General features: G+C 36.4%; 1 protein-coding gene across 1 annotated transcript; it reads right to left on the reverse strand.

Moving 5' to 3' along the window:
• Positions 1–93: 93 nt before the first annotated feature.
• On the reverse strand, positions 94–1,479 carry Tsp_14158 (E3 ubiquitin-protein ligase HUWE1). The gene is made up of 7 exons (XM_003368776.1): positions 1,426–1,479; positions 1,132–1,231; positions 787–1,041; positions 624–716; positions 469–554; positions 294–368; positions 94–234 (listed from the first exon to the last, which is right to left on the reverse strand). The coding sequence occupies exons 1-7, from the start codon at positions 1,477–1,479 to the stop codon at positions 94–96; spliced, it is 804 nt and encodes a 267-aa protein (XP_003368824.1).
• Between the last annotated feature and the right edge of the window lie 11 nt (positions 1,480–1,490).

Below are 1,490 nucleotides of genomic sequence, written 5' to 3' on the forward strand. Positions count from 1 at the left end.
AAAGACTTAAGCAAAACGACACTTTCAAATGAAAGTGCTTGTGCTTTCCTTTCTCCCAACATTATAATTCAATCTATACAATGCTTGATATTCTCAAAGGTAAAGGTTTGCCTTGTTGTTTCCTTCCGATTGCTTGAACCTGAAGCAACCGAATGTACCAAGAGCATGAATTGACAAATCTTCACTGCTTGACAGTGGCTGACCAAATGCACGACGACTGTGATCAATTTCATCCTACATTTCTTACGTCAATTAAAGAACAAAACAAGAAAAAAAACACGCATTTAACATACCAACAATCGCTGGAGAAACGTCGGGATGCCATTAAAGTTCTGAAACGTCAACCAGTGTGTAGGTGGCTTGCTCTTCTCAAATATACAAACTGCTCAAGTGACAAATGGCTATTTACAAAATGTTTTTCACATTCATGATTATTTTTAATTCAACGACTTTCATTTTGAATATTACTGTCGATCCGTCGCCCTCAGCTGATGATGACCTGACTACTTTTATCAACCCCTCCACAGTTCCACTACTACACACAGCTTGAGCACCTGACAATCCAATTCATTATTACAAGTGTAGGGGCAAAACATCAAATTGTAAAAAAGACATCGTAATACCATTTCGATCATATTTGGCTAAGTAATATAAGAAAGAAAATAACGCTGTTGAAAAATAATGCGGATATTTCACCGGCAAGTTCGACGAATGTTCTATGAAAAAAAGAAATGATAAAAAAATTAAAATTAATAAAAGGGTAAAAACAAAAAAAAATTTTTTTACCAAGTAATTCGTTTACGCAACTGCGAGTTAACGTAGGCAAAAACCCATGAAAAAAAGTCAATCCAAGCGGATCGACTACTTCTGTCCAAATTCCCGTACGAACATGACTGAAAAAAGTGCCCAACGTACGGAATACCTCCGCACGTACTGCCATCAACTCTGGCAAATCAGGCAATTTCAAGACGTCCAGCATTTGGATAACCAGTCCTGTATTCAGCAGGCGATACTCAAAGTCAGTAAAGCTGCTAATGTAGACTAAAACATATATATATATATATATATATATATATATATATATCGATCAGAGAGAACATTTTTTTTCAATATCAACCGAATTTCTCATACCAGAAATAGCCACCGCCTTGAGCCGGCATATTACCATGAGCAAACGAGTTTCGAAGTTACCAAAAGCATAGGCCACTCTAAGGCGGTGAAACAGCAGAAACTATAAACAAAATATGTATTGTAAAACTGCAAAATCAAAAAAATACATTTATTGTTTACTTTTTTGTCCGCTGGGAGAGTTATGCCTTTAGAAATTAGCTCCTGCATCCACTGAGCAGGCGTACGCTTTTGCTATAAAACCGAGTTATTGGAGTCCCCAAATTATTACATAACAAAGAAAACTAAAATGTTTACCTTGTGCACTTCGACAAACCGGGATAGTACGTTCGAGAACTTTCCCCTTATCATTTATCAATTTT

This window comes from Trichinella spiralis, assembly GCF_000181795.1.
Source record: "Trichinella spiralis strain ISS 195 chromosome Unknown Scfld1911, whole genome shotgun sequence".
In the NCBI taxonomy this organism is placed as follows: domain Eukaryota; kingdom Metazoa; phylum Nematoda; class Enoplea; order Trichinellida; family Trichinellidae; genus Trichinella; species Trichinella spiralis.